The sequence below is a fragment of the Quercus suber genome, unplaced genomic scaffold (assembly GCF_002906115.3).
Source record: "Quercus suber isolate HL8 unplaced genomic scaffold, Cork oak 2.0 scaffold_459, whole genome shotgun sequence".
NCBI lineage: Eukaryota > Viridiplantae > Streptophyta > Magnoliopsida > Fagales > Fagaceae > Quercus > Quercus suber.
The window spans coordinates 343,475-359,864 of NW_027069910.1; the positions used below are offsets into that span (position 1 = coordinate 343,475).

Below are 16,390 nucleotides of genomic sequence, written 5' to 3' on the forward strand. Positions count from 1 at the left end.
CTTGAACAACACCTTAGAAAAACGAGTTTAAACCCATTTAGACGTTTTCTTCTGTATAAGGGTTGCCCTGGGTTCTTTCTAACTCATAGACCCATAAGCCATAACCATTGCAATGGCTACTTCAAAACTTCCTCATTTTTGTTGTCTCTTGCTTCTGCTTCTTCCTCTCCTTCCCACTGTTTTGACCTACACCGAAGAAGACTGTAACATAAGGCTGGACTCATTACCTTTAGTTGCAGGGAAAAACAGTAATCCAATCACGTCGAGATTAGAAGAATTTGCCTTCGGATTCCATCCTCTTGAAGGTGAGAAAGAAAATCAATTCTTGCTTGCAGTTTGGTTTTATAAAACAAAAAAACCAACCATAGTTTGGTATGCAAATGGGAATAAACCAGCACCAGAAAACTCTGAACTTAGGCTGTCTAGCAACAATGAGTTTGTTCTCTATGACCATGAAGACAATGAGTTATGGAAGGCTCCAACTCCAAGGAATTCCAAATCCAGTTGTGTGGCTATGCGGGACAATGGGAACTTGGTGATTTTATATGAGCGGTATAATCCTATATGGGAAAGCTTCAATGAGCCTAAAGATACAAATCTTGCCTGGTCAAATATTGGACATGGATACCACACTCAGGTCTCGTCAATCTGATACAAATTATTCGGATGGGCGTTTCCAGCTTTCTTTAAAGCTTGATGGCAATTTGGTGCCTTATTCTCTGACAAAAACTGTGTCACCTGAAGCCCTCCAGAAGGCTTATTTTGCCACCGGCACACTGAACTGGGAATCACAGTTGAACTTTACTGAGGATGGATACATGTACATCAAATACGCAGACGAATCAAACAGAGCGCACAACCTTACCAAGGAATATCCAGACTCAAAAGAAGATTTCTACTATTTGGCTAGGATTGATCATGATGGAGGTTTCAGACTATACAGAGTTACAGACACTTCAAAAAGGACACCACAAATGATGAGTCTGTGAGCTCTTCTTCTTCTTCATCATGGACTGTAGTGAAAAGCATTCCTGATGATATTTGTAGTGTACTTTCTGGTGACACTATTGGAGGTGGGTTCTTTGGGCCCAACACAATTTGTAGTACCTTTGGCGGTTCAAGAGGGACGGCATTTTGCTCATGTCCTCCTGGATTTTCCTCCTTGAACCAATCCTACAATTGGTCAGGGTGTGTACCAAACTTTGCACTGCCTAGCTGCGACAACAATGGATGGGAAGTAAATAAAGAGCTTGTAGAATTTGTAAAGCTTGGAAACATGGACTGGCCATCCTCGGATTACGACTTTCTTCGAGGACTTGGTGTTTCCGAGGAAAGCTGTATTCAACATTGCCTAGATGATTGCTTGTGCGTTGCAGCCGTTTATGATCAAGGCAAGACATGTATGAAGAAGCAGTATCCTTTGTCCAATGGAAGAAAAAGCCCAAATATTACTAGCATAGCTCTCATCAAGGTACCTAAAAATATAGGTATAGAAAAGAAAGGCCAGTCTCTGATAGTTGTCTTGGCAGTACTCCTTGGCAGCTCTGCATTTCTCAATATCCTTTTCTTCCTAGCTAGTTCTGTGGCCATTATCAACTTTTACCATAAAAAGCTAAATTTGCCACGGAATATTGATAGCACATTTGCAACAAATGTGAAAAGTTATACATATAAAGAGCTTGAAGAAGCAACCAGGGGCTTCAAGCAAATATTGGGTAAAGGTGCTATCGGAACTGTTTATAAAGGGGTCCTTGCGTCAGATTCTAAAAGATTTGTTGCAGTCAAGAAATTAGATAAAATGGTAGAAGAAGGTGAGAAGGAATTCAAAACAGAAGTGAGTGTGATTGGTCAGACTTATCACAAGAATTTAGTTCAGTTGCGTGGTTATTGTGATGAGGGGCAACACCGAGTTCTGGTATATGAATATATGAGTAATGGCTCTCTAGCCACCTTTCTCGTTGGGATATCAAGGCCTCATTGGGACCAAAGAGTGCAGATTGCTTTTGGAATATCAAGAGGCTTAATGTACTTACATGAAGAGTTCTGCACTCAGATCATATATTGTGACATAAATCCTCAAAACATACTCTTAGATGAATGCATTACTCCATAATAGATGGAAGTCCAAGATATTTCCTATGCCTAGAGTCCTGCATTACTCCATAATAGATGGAAGTCCAAGATATTTCCTATGCCTAGAGTCCTGCATAAGGCCAAGGATATTCAGCACTTCATTTTTCTTCTCTTCAAAGGTGTTGTGGCTAAAGAATACTGAAGATTTGTCAGTATTTATCTTCTGACCAGAGACAGCTTCGTAGAGTTGGAGAATATCATTGAGTTTCTGGCATTCTTGGGTGCTAGCTTTACAGAACAAGAGACTATCATCTGCAAAGAATAGATGGGTAACCATTGGTCATCCTTTACAAATGGAGGTACCGCTCATCATTTGATTCCTGGCTGCTTCATTAATTAGAGATGAGAAACCATCTGCACACAACAAAAATAAGTAGGGAGAGAAGGGGTCGCCTTGTTGGAGACCCCTAGTGGGAATAACACTACCATGAGCAACACCATTAATTAGAATTGAGTAGGTGACAGTGGTTATGCAATGCATGATCATACTAATCCACTTTTCATGAAAACCCATCCTTTCCATAACTTTTTCAATAAAGCTCCATTCTACTCTATCATAAGCCTTGCTCATGTCAAGTTTAACAGCCATGAAATTGTCCTTGCCGTCTCTTTTATGGTCTAGATAATGCATAAGTTCAAAGACAACAAGGACATTATCTGTGATAAATCTTTCAAACATAAATGCACTTTGATTCTCTGTGATGATATGAGGCAGAATTACTTTGAGTCTGTTTGCTAGTACTTTTGAGACTAGCTTGTAAGCGACATTGGTTAGGCTTATGGGTCTAAACTTTGTCATTCTTGATAGGTTTTTTATTTTTGGAATTAAAGCAATGTTGGTTTTGTTAATTTTAGCCATGGACATGTTGGAATTAAGAACATTTAGCACAATACCAGAAACATCATTGCCAATAATATTCCAATATTTTTGAAAAAAGATAGTTGACATACCATCGAGGCTGGGAGCTTTGGTTGGATGCATTTGCTTTAGGGCTGCTTCTATGCCATTAGGTGTACTAAGATTGGTACCACACTCCCAGGTTGCTTTGATGATGACTTTGCATTCCTCTTTTTTCGTCCACATCACCTCAAAGTGAAATCTACGCCTTTTAGTGGTGTGTTAGGGAAAAGAATCAGATATCAATAAGGCATAGTGGTCAAATGTAGAATCTACTAGATGGAAGACTCTTGTGTTACTATTGTGCGCACTCGAAACTGAAACCTGCTGGGCTGGGCCTCACTTGGACTCACAACTTACTTGTATTGTGGGTTTGGATTTCCTACACTGGGTCGTTCTTAACGCTAAGACTTAATGTGATCGCTTTTCTCTCCTCGAGGGTCCGGGCCACTTTCTTACTCTACTTTCTCTCTGTTTACACTCTTCTTCCAGCCCATTTTCCAACCCTTGTCTTCTCAAAACTTCTTGTATTTATAGTCCATAGTTTAATGGAGAGGTCATAGTTACTTGCCAGTGAGTGCAACTGGCGGTCCAGTATTATCGATCGTAAGTGGGTGGTCAGGTGGGAGTGGGAAGCGGTGAGGGTGGCGTTGGAACTTGGTTCCCACCTCTACGATAGTTCTCGGCAGCGGTGCCTCTCCGAGGCACAGCTGGGTAGGTACAGGGCGGGGCGTCCCGAGAGTCGAATATTTATCTCTGCTTGGGAAGGTGTTGCCGAGAAACGATGAAGAGGCAAGGCTTGGGCCTGCAGCACGCGTGGCCCGGGGGTGGGCCGCCAGGTAGAAGGAGATTGGCCTTATGGGCCATATACCCAGGCCAGGGTCCAAAGCCCAATATAGGACACGGTGCGGGGGCCGTACAACTATAATGATCAATCCATTCAGAGGTGGCTAGAGCCCGATCCAACCTCAGGTATATCCTGTTTTCTCCTTCTTGCATATTACACTAAGAGAAATCTGGTCCACTATATCCAAGGTCTTTAAACCCACACTGATGAATAGCATCTCGAAAGTCATCCATCTGTTTTTGGGATCTTTGAGCTCCTCCCAATTTTTCATCCACCGATACAATTTCGTTGAAGTCCCTAAAACACATCCAGGGGAGAGAATACCTTCTGTTGAGAGCATGAAGTAAATCCCATGATTCCTTTCTCCGATGGGTTTCAGAGTGCCCATAAAAGCCAATTATACGCCATTTGAAGCTTGATGATGGGTTAGTGACGATCGCATTAATATAGTGATCAGCATAACCTTGAACTTCCACTAAAATATCTTTTGTCCAAAGCAGAGCAAGCCCTCCACTCCTTCCAGAGCTAGGCATAATTAAACCATTACTGAAGCCTGCTTTGTCCCTTTCCTTTTCCATGGCCTACTTTCTCAGCTTAGTCTTCAATAAAAAAACTAAATTGGGATCCCACTGTTGCATGTATTTGCGCAACACTCGAATTGTTTAAGAGTTCCCAAGCTCTCAGCAGTTCAAGACTAAACAAATCATTACTCTCGGCAGTGCTGCACAGTAGCCACAGCTTTTTTGTACACACTGAGATCACCACCATTAGATTTCTCTTCACATACACATTTTGAAGCCTTCCCCTCAGTTAATAGAAGGGCCTCAATGTTTTCAACTCTTTTATTACCCACTTCATGTGCCTGTATACTTACCTCCATATCTTGGGCTTTTCCTATTTCCTTAGCTATTTTCTTCCCTTTGCCATACCTGGGCCTTTTTTCTTTATATCTGGGCTAGCATTCTGATCACTTAAAGCCTCACATACTTTAGTTCCTATTTTGGGCTTTATTGGGCTCGTTACTTCTTGCTTTTCAAAACACGGCCCAAACCCTTTGCCCGTAGCTGACTGAACCTCTTCCATTGTGTTAAACAATTCTCTGACTAAACTTGACTTAGTTACCTTTTGTTGGTCACGTGCTTTTGTTGGTCGTCACTTCTCGTGGTTTCTCCACTTCTGTAACTTGTTGCTCTACTTTTTTCCCCACTTTTGGTTGAGCTACCTGCCTTTAGCCATTCACCATATTGGGGATTATTTGATTGCTCAAGTTGGTTCACCTCATAGTGTTTTCATCGTGCCCAAGTTTTCCACAGACCAAACAAAAGGTTGGTAGTCTTTCATATCGAAATGTAACCCAGCATCGTTCATTCGTTCTCCCTCATCAAGGGAGATGTAGCCTCCTCTACGAATGGGTTTGTCAATAGGAAGATCAACTCTTATTCTCATAAATTTTGCTTGGTCAGTGTGCATGGATCTTTTGTCCACCTCTATGACTACTCCCAATCTACTACCAATATCTTTCCCAGCTTGTTCAGTCATGTGTTCAAAGGGTAAACCCCATACCTGAACCCAAAAGGGAGAATGGGTGAATGTGATATTTGAGGACGACAACCCTTTCTTCCATCGGCATAGCAGCAACAGATTGTTGTCAAAATTCTAACTGGTACAGAGAGCTAAATTTGAACTGAAGAATGTTGTTTCCAACATCCACAATTCTTAAATCTGTCCCCATCTTCCATGCTGATCGTAGGGTGCTTTTGAGAGCCCTCTGGTTTTGGTTTCAATCCATAAGAACACGACCAAAGAGGCTGAGAGAGCATTGCTCTAACATGTCAAGTGTAGTGCTGTTGCTAAGAGGAATATCTTCCTTCTCTTCTTTCGTAAGGTGTAGCTTTTTTAGGCTGTCCACTACTTCTTGGTCCATAACTAAGGTTGTGGGGGTAGATACTCAGCTAAAAGACGCTAATGAGTACGCTGAGAAATATACCCAAGCAAGAATTGTGGGAGGGAAAAAGCTCGTATCATACCGAGAGAGAGGGAGCTCCTACTTGGGAGAGAAGACTTACAGGCAATGTTTGCTCGTATCATAGCTCGTATCCTTATTTTTGAAACATTACGGACCAATGCTCATTTGAAACTCCAGGCTTTAAAAACAAAAGCATCTCACTTTATAAACTTCAATTTCCAAAGGTCTATTTCGGCCTATAAAATTGACTACCCCTAAGCGTTGGGAAATGGATCTCAGATCATGGACCTTCCAGACCTGCGGGGTTGACATGAAAGGCTAATGGGCCTATTCATACCCACCCTCTTTGTTCATCAGATTATATAACTTAGAGCATTTGCAGCAGTGGAGCCATATTGCTATATTGCTAAAATTTAGCTCCACAAACCCAAAACTCAGGCTGCAACAGTGGTGGCAAATCTAAAAATTTTAGATGTTCTGCTACAGTGCACATCTATAAATAGATGTGCACTGTAGCTGAAGCAAAATTTTTTTTTTTTTATTCAGCCGATTAAATAAAATAATAAAAAGTCTCTCTCATATCTTATCTCTCTCAGTCACTCTCTCATCTCTCTCTCAAAACTCTCTCATCTCTCTCTTTCAGTCACTCTCTCATCTCACGCCACCGATCGCCTCACACTGCCGATCGCCTCACGCTACTGATTGCTTCATGCCGCCAATCACCTCAACCACGCCGTCCCAACCGCCGATCGTCTCACCCCACGCCTTCCCAACTGCCGATCGCCTCAGCCACGCCGTCCTAGCCGCTAATCGTCTCACCCTATGCCTTCCCAGCCGCGATCGCCACAGCCCATGCCTTTCTAGCCGCCGTGGTTGTGGTTTTGTTTTTTGTTTTTGTTTTTGTTTTTTTTTTGTTTTTTTTTTGTTTTTTTTTTTTCCTATGTTGTGTTGTGGTTGCCTGGTGGTTATGGCTGGTAATGGTGGTGGTGGTGGTTATGGTTTTGTTTGTTTTTTTTTTTTTTTTTCCTATATTGTAATGGCTGGTAATGGTGGTGGTGGTGGTTATGGTTTTGTTTGTTTTTTTTTTTTTTTTTCCTATATTGTGTTGTGGTTGCCTGGTGGTTGTGGCCAGTAATGGTGGTGGTGGTTGTAGCTATGGCTGATGGCAAAGGTGGTTGTAGTTGGTGCTGTGAATTTTTTTTTTTTTTTGAGTAGGATATATTATTTTATTGTAAAGGGTATATTATTTTAGTGTAGAGAATATATTATTTTATTGTGATGTTTATATTATTTTATTGGGTTAAAAGCTAAAATAGATCCACTGCTGTAGCATGTGTATAGGTAAAATAGATAAAGTAACTTTTGGTGGAGCTAAAAAGCTAAATTTTTAGCTCTATTGTTGCGAATGCTCTTATAATCTAACTTAAACTTGATAATAACTCAATTTTGATGCCAACTAAAAATGACCTTATAATCTTTACTTTTCTTTGCTTCACTCTTCTCTTCATCTTTGTTGTTAGTCTTCTCTTTAATTCACGCCTGGGTTGAATCACTTGAGTTGGCTTGACAATATTGGCCCTTGTAGCATTCAACTTCTTTTTAGAATATGGTTTTTGTGTTTTTCACCTTAAAATTCTCAAACTGGATTATTCATGGGAGTATTGATAAAAATTATTATGGAGATTCCAAAATTAGGGAGTCAATTTGTATTTCCTTAGCATTTAGATTGGAATAATTCAAGTTTTAAACATTCATGGATGCTCAAATGGATTTAAAATATGCAGTCCATTGACATTCTACTTTCTCATAATGTCTGCTTACCCTTAAAAACAAAATCGGGCTTCAATGACAAGTTACTTGGGCTCTTTCAAAAAAAAAAAAAAAAAAAAAAATCAACGGATGGATTGGGCTGGGCTCAAATTCATATTAAGATGTGGTCCAAATAATTCAAATCAAATGTATTCCTATTGCAATTCAAATATATTCAAACTGGGCATTACGGATTTCAAGTTGCAAAATGCTTACAAAAAGTGTCATTCAAGTTGCAAAATTGGTACAAAAAGAAGCCTAAAATAACATCTCAGATCAAAACCCAAGTTGCTAAACAAACTTTTATTTATTTATTTATTTATTATTATTATAAAGGGTGATGACTTGATCACATTTTTTCTTCTTTTTCTTCGCCAATTATCATTAGCATATAAATCCTTTCTTACCTATAAAACAAAGATAAACTATAATCAACCACAAAATAGCATAAAAATAAGACTAAACATGCAAATATAAGGGTACTTTATTGTCTATATTTCATGCTCAATCACAATTCAAAATGGTCCGTAAAGTTTTGATAGTTGGTAGTACTCTTCATGCCCTTTCACAAATAAATAGAACGTACTTGGAATGTATTCATTGCACACTTCCCCACTTTAAAATCCGAATAAAGCTGACAGTTTGGTGTGAAAATGCAGTGTAGGTTCTAGTGCATGTAGGTCGATCTGGACAATTATATAAACGTATAAGTTAAGTCTTGAAATTGATTCGTGATTTGGTTGCAAGTATTCTTAAAGCGTTTAAGGTCATTGTTAAACAACCTGATTTGAAGCAAATGCTTTCTTTCCTACCTTCCAAACGGAACCTAAACTTGCTTTCAAGAGTCACCAAGCTAGTAGTTTACATAGATACGTTGATGGTAAATTATTTTATAATTTATGTTTTGTTGAAATTTTTTTATGTCTTTTTAGTATTTTTGGCACAGAGTTCTTAAGTTCATACTCAAAAAATTTATGACGAAAAGTTATAACATTTAGCGTTAGGTGTGTGCTCGGTATATTTTCTTTCTTAAAGGAAATGTCAATTTGTTATGTGATGATTTCAAGCTACATGCTCATATCTTTAGATTTTAATTATGGGAAAGATTATGCGACTTCTTATTAAAATCAACCATGGATAAAATTATTTTTTCCTTTTCAAGGCATGTGAGTTGCACTTTGGAAGTATCAAAGCACCATGGAAAAGAAAGAACGCTGACACGAGCCAAGTTGAACTTTCTAAATTAGAGAAGCTACCTTAAAAATCAACATAGATCCCATAATAAATTAAAAAAAAAATAAAATAATTCAACATAGAAATATCAGCCACGGAGGGTGTCATGTATGTCAAATGTGCATCATGTGTTGGGTTAGTAATACAAAGAAATAAAAGTGACATGCCATTAATGCATTAAAAAAAAAAAAAAGTCAATAAACCGTGTGCAATTGCCATTTTGAAAATCTAAGATTTGATAAAATATGAATACTTTAACTACTCTTACTTTAAAATAAATAAATGTTTTAAGTACATATAATAATTTTCAATTCAAAACATAAACTAAAAGACTAGTAATTCTTTCCTATTCAAATATCAATTTCTTGGTTTAGAACAAATATTATAATAATTCTTTCCTCCGTATTAATTTGAGTAAGATTAGACATGTATCAAACATTTTAATTCCTCTAATTAATACTCCCTCCGTTCCAGTTTGTTAGTCCTCTATTCCACTTTGAGATATCTCAAAATATTTTCCTATTTCTAAAAATAGAAATCATTAATTTACTAATGTTCATATTATTCCCCTACTTAATTTTCAAAACTATTTGAAAAGAAAACTAACAAATATATATATTTTTTTAAATCAATCTAATTGGGGCACATTCTTAGTTGCCTCATTAAGAATAACTTTTTTATATATATATATAAAAAAAAGTTGATAAATTTACTTAAGGGTAGTTTTGAAAACTTACACATTTTTATAAGGCAAACGAGACAATAAATAATGTTTCCTTAAAAAGTTTAATATTTCAAATAGGACAAACAAATTGGGACGGAGAGAGTAACTTCTTAACAATCTAAAATCTTAAAAACGTGACATTTTAAATTTGTAATATTTATTCCCTTTCAAATGATAAAATTATAAGAAAAAGGTTTTGTTGCAAACAGTTGAGCTCTTGGACACACGTTGTTTTCTTTTGGCTGCCACATAACCATCGATGCACGACACAGAATTCTTTCTCAATGCATTGTTTTATTTCAGCACCAATCCTCCATCAACAAATTATAAGCACTTTTGTCGACTGTAAATTGGCCACGCCGCCCAAATTAAAGCATCACTTGTTGTCCTTGAATTCAAGGGGAAACGACTCATATGAACAACCAAGTGTGCTTCATGTGGCAAAAAGATCTCATTTTATAATGCTGGTATCGCCCAAAGCTGACAAAAAGATCTTCACACACAACAGACTTTCCAAAGTTATGATCCTTTTCAAGGAATGGAAGGATCTTCATCATTAAGATATGAAAATGAAAGTTCAAAATGGGTATGAAACACCCTTAAACGTTTAGACCCCAAATTACATATTATCAATTCAGGCTTATAATCAAACAATTAATGTGCAAAACATGAACATAAGCCAACCACAGAATTGATATCTAATCTAAGCCAAATATAAACACATCCACAATAGTAAATATAAGGCAAAGATAAAGGGAAGAGAGATTGCAAACACAAAGACAATACGCGATGTGTTATCGAAGAGGAAGCTGAAGCCCTCGGAGTAAAACCTCTCCGCCGCCCTCCAAGCGGTTAATAATTCACTAGAAAATGTAGTTGGGATACATGAATAGCAATAAATCCTCCAAGCCTAATCTACCCAGGTACCTAAACCCTCAAAGCTTCCTGCTTCAACAAAGTTGCGCTGAACCTTTTTCTTTTCTAGCTTACCGGATTCTGCTATAGCCCATAGCATCAACTAATCACCATTGGTTCCTTCCCAAACTGCTTCCCTTAGCACCAAATAAACCTTCTCACAGACGTGGGTGTGGTGAGAAAAAGATTTGGTCAATAGCCTCTCAAGGGTATGACAATGGAGAGGAAGAGAGTAGAGGAATTTGTAAAGTCTCTAAGGTAAAGATTGGGGATGAGACAATCTTGTTTTTCTCTAGGGTTTCTCTCACAAAAATTCTCTCTGAAAGCTCTCTCAATTTAGTGGGTATAAGGGTCTATATATAGTGAGGTGAGAAAAGAATACGAAGAGATAGTTTTTTGCCAAACAGGGTAAATTGGCGGCTTGGTCTCGCGGCTTGTCCAAGTCGCGAAATCAAGTCACGACGTAATGGCCTGGCCAGCCTGAGACTTTTGTCCTGTAGTGCGACAGCTGGCGCGACCTTTTAGCTTCCCTGCGTGCATTTCACATGCCTGAAGTTGGCGACTTGCAACCGCGAGCCACCCGCGAGTCCTAGCCGTGAAGCTCTACTTCTTTGCACATACTTGAGCTTTTCTTCACATCTTCTCACACATTACCCTTATAATAATCCCACCTACCTAAATACAGGGTTATTAAGTGCTTAAATTACAAGCAAATTGGCATGAAATAAAGCCAACAAGATGGTTGATAAATTTCAACCTTACAGAAAATATTTCTAATACTGCATTGTTAAGTCCTCTTGAAATTAAGGTTTGAAGGGAAATGTTAATGGATGCTTTAAGGACAAGAGTTTAGGATAGATTTTAAAAAAATTTATGGAAAAATTTAATTAATTAATTTTTTTGACGGCTTTTTATATTTTTCATGAGAGTGGTGTCAAAATTTTCTTAAAATTATTTATTAACAATTACCTCAAAAGCGTCCATTAACATAAACGTATGTAAAAATCTGTTTATCAAACTCACTTACTTTTCTAAATCTCACAGCCAACGTCTACATCCTTGACAGTAACAAGAATATAACCCGATGGTCATGATTTGTTAAAACTGGAAGTAATGAAGCTAGACATGATTACAGAGCGAGTTTGTAACACTTGTCCATAGTGTGACCAAGTAAATTGCAGTGAGTGCATAGAGGTCTCTCCATTTTGCCATTTTTCTTATTCCAATTGGCATTTCCAGAATTGGTGCCTTTGGAACTAGCAAACATAGCAACAGAATCTGGCTGTGGTGTATAGTGTGTGCCATGGAATTAATCAACCAAGAAAGAACCATAGTATTACAACTTTCCCAATCCTCGTACAGTGGTGAATCAAGATCAGGTTTTGATATTTTTCCATTCACAAAACCCAACTTTTTCTTAGCAGTAAGTGCTAAAACCATTGCTCTAGACCACGACTGATAATTTTTCATTCCTAGCAATGGCTGTGTAACTAGAATATTGCCTGGTTGTTGAGTGGACTGAGTATGAACAGGATCTGAATTTTCTTCATGAGACGCCATTGATGGAAGCTCAATTGCAGAAGTTGAAGATCAAAATGCAAGGAAGAATAATCCTTCTTCAGTTCGAAACACAGATCGTATCACAAAATAGCAAAAAAAACTTCAAAGTCAATGAAACACAAGACAAATTCTCTGGATCAAACAATTAGATCATATCTCAAGGAAATTTCTCAGAATACAAAGGAAAAAAACAAATTTTCTCGAGAAAATATCTAACTGAAGAAGTTTTTGGAAACAGAGATGAATGAAATAGCTAGGAAATCAGTGAAACTGTGCTAGCTCGCTTTGATACCATGTAAAAACTTCAAGAACTTGATCACTCTCTCTAAATAGAACTCAGAGAATTTTATTGATATCAAAAGGATTACAAAACTCTGATCAAAGTAAGCAACTATGACCCTATTTATATACAAGTACTAAGCAAGTAACTAACTTCCACAATTGGAGGGAAAAACAGTTACCACTGTACACGTGTCAACTACACTAACTACCTAATCCACGTGGCATATATTCTACAAAATCATGTATAAACAACTCATGGTAAGGAATTTCTTCAATTACTTCTAGTATCTCTGCACTAGCTAGGACTTGTTCATGCTTTGCATCAGCTACTGCAGAATCTGTGCTTGCTCTGCTATCTGTGCGGAATCATGATTGAATGGGGAATTTAAAATTTAAAAAAAGAAAGCAAAAACAAAAAAAAAAAACAAAAAAACAATAAGTGAGGGATGCAAAGTCAGTTTTTCCTTAACAAACAAGATTAGAAAGTGGACAAGGTTTTTAGCCATTAATTAATTTTTCAAACTCGGCAAAAAAATCAAGACTATCACAACAAGAAATAACTATATATACATGTTGAAACGGTCCAAATTGAACTTTCTAAATTAGAGAAGCTACCTTAAAAGTCAACATAGATCCCATAAGCCGAGTTTAGTAACGCAAACTTGTAACTTATGTATGGGGCATTAATGTAGGACACAATTTACTATTTAATTATTGTAATTTATTATTTTTGATATTTTTATGTAAAAAAATGTTGTTTTAGGTTTAGGTGATTTATTTCCTTGTTTTTAGGTGCATTTAATGTTTTTTAGGTCAAATTTGATTCCTGTTATGGTTAGGTATCAATTAGGAGTTATTTTAGATTATATTTTCTTGTATGTCAAGTTTTAAGGAGCCCTTAAATAGGCCCCTAAGTCTGTAAACGTTTTTCATAGTTTATTATCAATAAAAATTCAGACTTGTGTCTATTGTATTCTCTGGTGGATTCCAGACCTATCACCTTGTGGATTCAAGGAACCCCTCGTGGACTCGAGATTTACTACCTAGGAACTAACAGTTTAGTTTCTGTTCCATCAAGAGAGCATCGTGTGTGCTTTTCTTCAGGCTTTCGCGACATCAGTTGGTATCAGAGCCTTGACTTACCCTAGTCTGATGGCTAATCGGCGAGACGGCGACCACCATAACAATGACGGCGGTGACGACGTCAACAACCCAGTCCTCACTAGGGCTGAGATCCTCAAGTTTTGTGAAGAGGCTCGTGATGAGCAACAATTTCATAAAAAGAGTCAAAAAATTATGGGTGAAATCCAGCAAAAGATTGCTACTCTTCTTGCTAGGAAATCATCTCACAACAACAATGTTCAATATATTCAAAGACGCACTCCTAACTACAAGAAAATTCCGTTCTTTGATGGAGATATGTGTAAGATGGATTTTATTGACTGGCTCCTTGATTTGGAAGGGTATTTTTATTTTTGGAAGATTTTTGATGAAGAAAAAGTGCGGCTTGCATCTAATAAATTGGACAATGAAGCAGAGGAATGGTGGGAAGACATTCAAATCGATAGAAAGCGGCGAGGTAAGCATCCAATCTGCTCTTGGCAGAGAATGAAAAGAGTATTAATTGATTTATGGTTTCCTAACGACTATTATGATATACTAGATTATACAAGTGTTGATTATAAATCTGTATATTCATATGAAAATCAATATGTTCACAACATGAAAGGTCAAAACCAAAATTATCACAGCCAAGTCCATGTATCAAGTAAAGGAAAGAGTTTGAGGGTTGAGAAGAAGTAGCCTATTTTTAGAGAAACTTTTGAAGTGGTTAAAAAAGGTCAAGACTTGCAACAATTTGTTGAATTGAAACTTGAAAAGAAGATTGAGTTGATTGTGGATGATCACAGAAATCAAGAGATAGTAATTATTGAGAATATTGTGGAAGATCCACTTGGGGTCAAAGGTGAGGATGAGTCCATCACCCACAACCCCTAGGTTTCGGTTGATTTATTGAAGACGACTACACAATATGTTGATTTTCTTGGAGTAGAAAATTTTAATTTCATTATTAACCCATTTTTGATTGATGTTGCAAATAAATTGAAAGTAGATGAGAAGAAATTTTTTGCTACATTTTATGAAGAATTCAAGTTTCAGAGCCTAATCAAGTTATTAAAGCATTCGAAGTATTTGTTTATTTGGAGCGGAAGATTTCAGATTTCAAAGATGAACTCGAGGACGAGTTTGTTTCAAGTGGAGGGGTCTAATGTAGGACACAATTTACTATTTAATTATTGTAATTTATTATTTTTGGTATTTTTATGTAAAAAAACGTTGTTTTAGGTTTAGGTGATTTATTTCCTTGTTTTTAGGTGCATTTAATGTTTTTTAGGTCAAATTTGATTCCTGTTATGGTTAGGTATCAATTAGGAGTTATTTTAGATTATATTTTCTTGTATGTCAAGTTTTAAGGAGCCCTTAAATAGGCCCCTAAGTCTGTAAACGTTTTTCATAGTTTATTATCAATAAAAATTCAGACTTGTGTCTATTGTATTCTCTGGTGGATTCCAGACTTATCACCTTGTGGATTCAAGGAACCCCTCGTGGACTCAAGGTTTACTACCTAGGAACTAACAGTTTAGTTTATGTTCCATCAAGAGAGCATCGTGTGTGCTTTTCTTCAAGCACACACGATGCTCTCTTGATGGAACATAAACTAAACTGTTAGTTCCAACAGTTTAGTTTATGTTCCATCAAGAGAGCATCGTGTGTGCTTTTCTTCAAGCACACACGATGCTCTCTTGATGGAACATAAACTAAACTGTTAGTTCCTAGGTAGTAAACCTCGAGTCCACGAGGGGTTCCTTGAATCCACAAGGTGATAAGTCTGGAATCCACCAGAGAATACAATAGACACAAGTCTGAATTTTTATTGATAATAAACTATGAAAAACGTTTACAGACTTAGGGGCCTATTTAAGGGCTCCTTAAAACTTGACATACAAGAAAATATAATCTAAAATATCTCCTAATTGATACCTAACCATAACAGGAACCAAATTTGACCTAAAAAGCATTAAATGCACCTAAAAATAAGGAAATAAATCATCTAAACCTAAAATAACATTTTTTTACATAAAAATACAAAAAATAATATATTACAATAACTAAATAGTAAATTGTGTCCTACATCAGACCCCTCCACTTGAAACAAACTCGTCCTCGAGTTCATCTTTGAAATCTGGAATCTCCCATGCCAAGAGAACAAATATGTTGAATACTTCATCTTCTTTGTCTTCTTACCAAACTTGAAAGTCATTAATTGGGCAACTTAAACTTCTTCTCCCTTGATCTTCATGTAATTGACAATATTCACCAAACAAGAGTCAATGATCAAATCAAATCTTTTCACCCCAATAAAATCAATAAACTTTGTTTCGGTGTCTTCCAATAAAATAATAGGAGTTTGAATGTTGCAATTATCTAACTTGATTTCATCGAGATCGTTGACAACTTCCTCTATAATTTCTTCTTTAATGGTCTTTACTATCTCAGCCTCAAGATCTTTCTCTATAATGGGGTCCTCATTAATCTCCTCCACAATCTTGATTTTAGGTTCTTCTTCTATAACAAGGTCTTCATTAATTTCCTCAGAAATATCTATATTATCTTCTTTGACTTCTCCATATTCTTCAAGAACAATATTTTCTTTAATATATAATTCTTCCTTTAACGGTGGAATATTTGGCTCTTCAAAATAATTCAAGTATGAACTTCTTGGCCAATAATAATCTTGTACTGTATACGACAAGATTTCTTCACAATCCAAAGGATAAAATTTGATAGCAAGCATCTTTTTCATCCTTGGCCACGATTGAATTTTATCTTTACCTTGTCGAATTCTATCAGATTGTACTTGCTCCCACCAACGTAAGGCATACTTACTAAGTTTATACAAAGCAAGTCCAACTTTTCTCTCATAACAAATATTCTCATCGTCAAATAAATCCTCTAGATCAA

General features: G+C 36.9%; 1 protein-coding gene across 1 annotated transcript; it reads left to right on the forward strand.

Annotated features, from left to right (window-relative positions):
• The first annotated feature begins 112 nt into the window (after positions 1-112).
• Positions 113-2,113, forward strand: LOC112026688 (G-type lectin S-receptor-like serine/threonine-protein kinase LECRK3). Its single transcript, XM_024059381.1, has 3 exons — positions 113-552; positions 638-927; positions 1,020-2,113. Exons 1-3 carry the CDS (start codon positions 113-115, stop codon positions 2,111-2,113), a joined length of 1,824 nt encoding a protein of 607 aa, XP_023915149.1.
• Positions 2,114-16,390: the final 14,277 nt, after the last annotated feature.